Below are 2,370 nucleotides of genomic sequence, written 5' to 3'. Positions count from 1 at the left end.
TTTTTTAATTTATAGGATTTGTCTTTATATTTTGCCTCCTGCCAATCAACTTTCTTTAAAAAAAAAAAAAAAAAAAAAAAAATTGTTAATCTATCAGTTTACTAACAGCTTTTGAGGACAAGGTATGTTAAATATACATACAGAATGAGTGTTAAACGCATTGATTTCAGAAATGTGTCAAGTGATTTTTTTCAATATAAGTAGAATTTGCTTTTAACAACTGCCACAATTTCTAATCCTAGCACTCTGGGAGGCCAAGAAGGGAGGATTGCTTGAGCTCAGGAATTTGAGACTAGCCTGAGCAAGAGCAAGTCCTCATCCCTAAAAAACATCCTAGCGTTGTGGAGGGCACCTGTAATCCCAGCTACTCAGGAGGCTGAGGCAAGAGGATCACTTGAGCCCAAGAGTTTGAGGTTGCTGTGAGCTATGACGCTGTGGGACTCTACCCAGGGCAACAAAGTGAGATTTTGTTTTCATTCATTTTTTGTCTCCATTTATTTATTTATATAGAGCTAGGTCTCTCTTTGTTGCCCCCAGTAGAGTACCATGGCATCATAGCTCACAGCAACCTCAGCCTCCCAAGTAACTGGGACCAGAGGCCCCTACCACAAAGCCTGGCTATTTTTTTTTAAGAGAGTCTTGCTCTGGCTCAGGCTGGCCTTGAACTCACGAGCTTAGGCAATCTGTCAGCCTTGGTCTCCCAAAGTGCTGGGATTACAGGTGTGAGCCACTATGCCTGGCACCGATAGCTCAGTGGCTACATACACTGGAGCTGGTGGGTTCAAATCCAGCCCAGGCCTTCCAAAACAACGACACCTACAACCAAAAAATAGCTGAGTGCCTGTAGTCCCAGCTACTTGGGAGGCTTAGACAAAAGAATTGCTTAAACTCAAGAATTTGAAGTTGCTGTGAACTGTGATGCCACAGCACTCTACTGAGGGCGACAAAGACTGTCTCAAAAACAAACAAAAAAACCCCACCACCTCATCACTACCAAAAATAGAAAAATTAGGCAGTCCTGTGGTAAGTGCCTACCTACTGGGAAGGCTAAGGCAAGAGCCCAAAAGTTGAAGCAGCTGTGACCTAAGATGCCATGGCACTCCAACGAAGGCAACAGAGCGAGACCGTCTCAAAAACAAAACACCTGCTACAATTTCCTTCTCTCAAGCATTTTCAAAAATACCTACCTTGCTGGGGTGAATGCCCACATGGACAGTTGTGCCATTAGCCTTTTCTCGCTGCACCCGCTCAATGTAGATGACATATTTCTTCCTGTAAACCTGGACTACTTTACCAATCTGCTGACCTTTATAATGCCCCCGGACAACCTAAATGCAAATTCAAAACCAAAAAAATTCAGATAAAAGAACAAGAACAACTTTGTAAATCAAGAAAATTGTGAATCACACACCCACCATTCACTCTATCATTAGCTATGGGGCATTCTAATTCTAGAAAACTTCATTATTAAGGGAAATATGTCAATAATTTCATTCCTGGCTCTAATTAACCTTTAAATGAACCATGCCTCCACATGTCTACAATGATGTACAGTGTACTCCTACAAATGAAGCCCCACCAGCAGTGGCAGACTTGTTAGAAGGTTAATAAGGAACGCACTCTGCCATTCTGCACGACATTAACAATAAGAAAACTGGATACCCTTTTCTCAATAGCAGCAATAGACCACATGTATTTAATTTACAAACCACTTAAGTACCCAACCCATCCCAGACTGGGCAGCAATACATACTTAAGGGGATGAACCAGTTCTTTCCAGGGTTAATAGCTTCCTTTCAGGCATCCTAGAGGCCCTCTGCCTGTCAGGAAGCAACTCCAAGTGCTTCTGAAACAAACTCTGATGGCATGTTTAGCACTGCGGGGACCAATGGCTGTTTCCAACCCATACTACTACCAGTTTCATTCTGATCTCTTTTCTTTTTTTTTTTTTGAGACAGAGCCTCAAGCTATCCCCCTGGGTAGCCCGTGGCTTCACAGCTCACAGCAACCTCCAACTCCTGGGCTCAAGCGAGTCTCCTGCCTCAGCCTCCCAAGTAGATGGGACCACAGGCGCCCACCCCAACGCCCGGCTACTTTTTGGTTGCAGAGCCGTCATTGTTGCTTGGCAGGTCTGGGCTGGATTCGAACCCGTCACCTTACGTGTATGTGGCTGGTGCCAAGCCGTCTCGGGTCTCTTTAAACAATGTTGATTTATATGTAGTTTTACAGAATGTCCGTATTGACAAACTGTAGGTTACACTTAAAAAATCACTTATAGGGGCTCGGCGCCTATAGCTCAATCGGCTAAGGCGCCAGCCACGTACACCTAAGGTGGTGGGTTCGAATCCCCAGCCCGGACCCGCCAAACAA

General features: G+C 44.3%; 1 protein-coding gene across 2 annotated transcripts in view; it reads right to left on the bottom strand.

Annotated features, from left to right (window-relative positions):
- Positions 1-2,370, bottom strand: part of RPL26 (ribosomal protein L26) — a 9,079-nt gene that overhangs the window by 4,548 nt on the left and 2,161 nt on the right. For both annotated transcript variants that reach the window (XM_003791108.2, XM_023514050.1), the window contains exon 3: positions 1,188-1,328. In XM_003791108.2, coding sequence (XP_003791156.1) covers positions 1,188-1,328 — 141 coding nt within the window. The remainder of the gene's footprint in view (positions 1-1,187; positions 1,329-2,370) is intronic.

Source organism: Otolemur garnettii, unplaced genomic scaffold (genome assembly GCF_000181295.1).
Source record: "Otolemur garnettii isolate 467f Iridium unplaced genomic scaffold, OtoGar3 scaffold00046, whole genome shotgun sequence".
NCBI lineage: Eukaryota > Metazoa > Chordata > Mammalia > Primates > Galagidae > Otolemur > Otolemur garnettii.
This window is presented reverse-complemented; position numbering and strand designations above follow the sequence as displayed.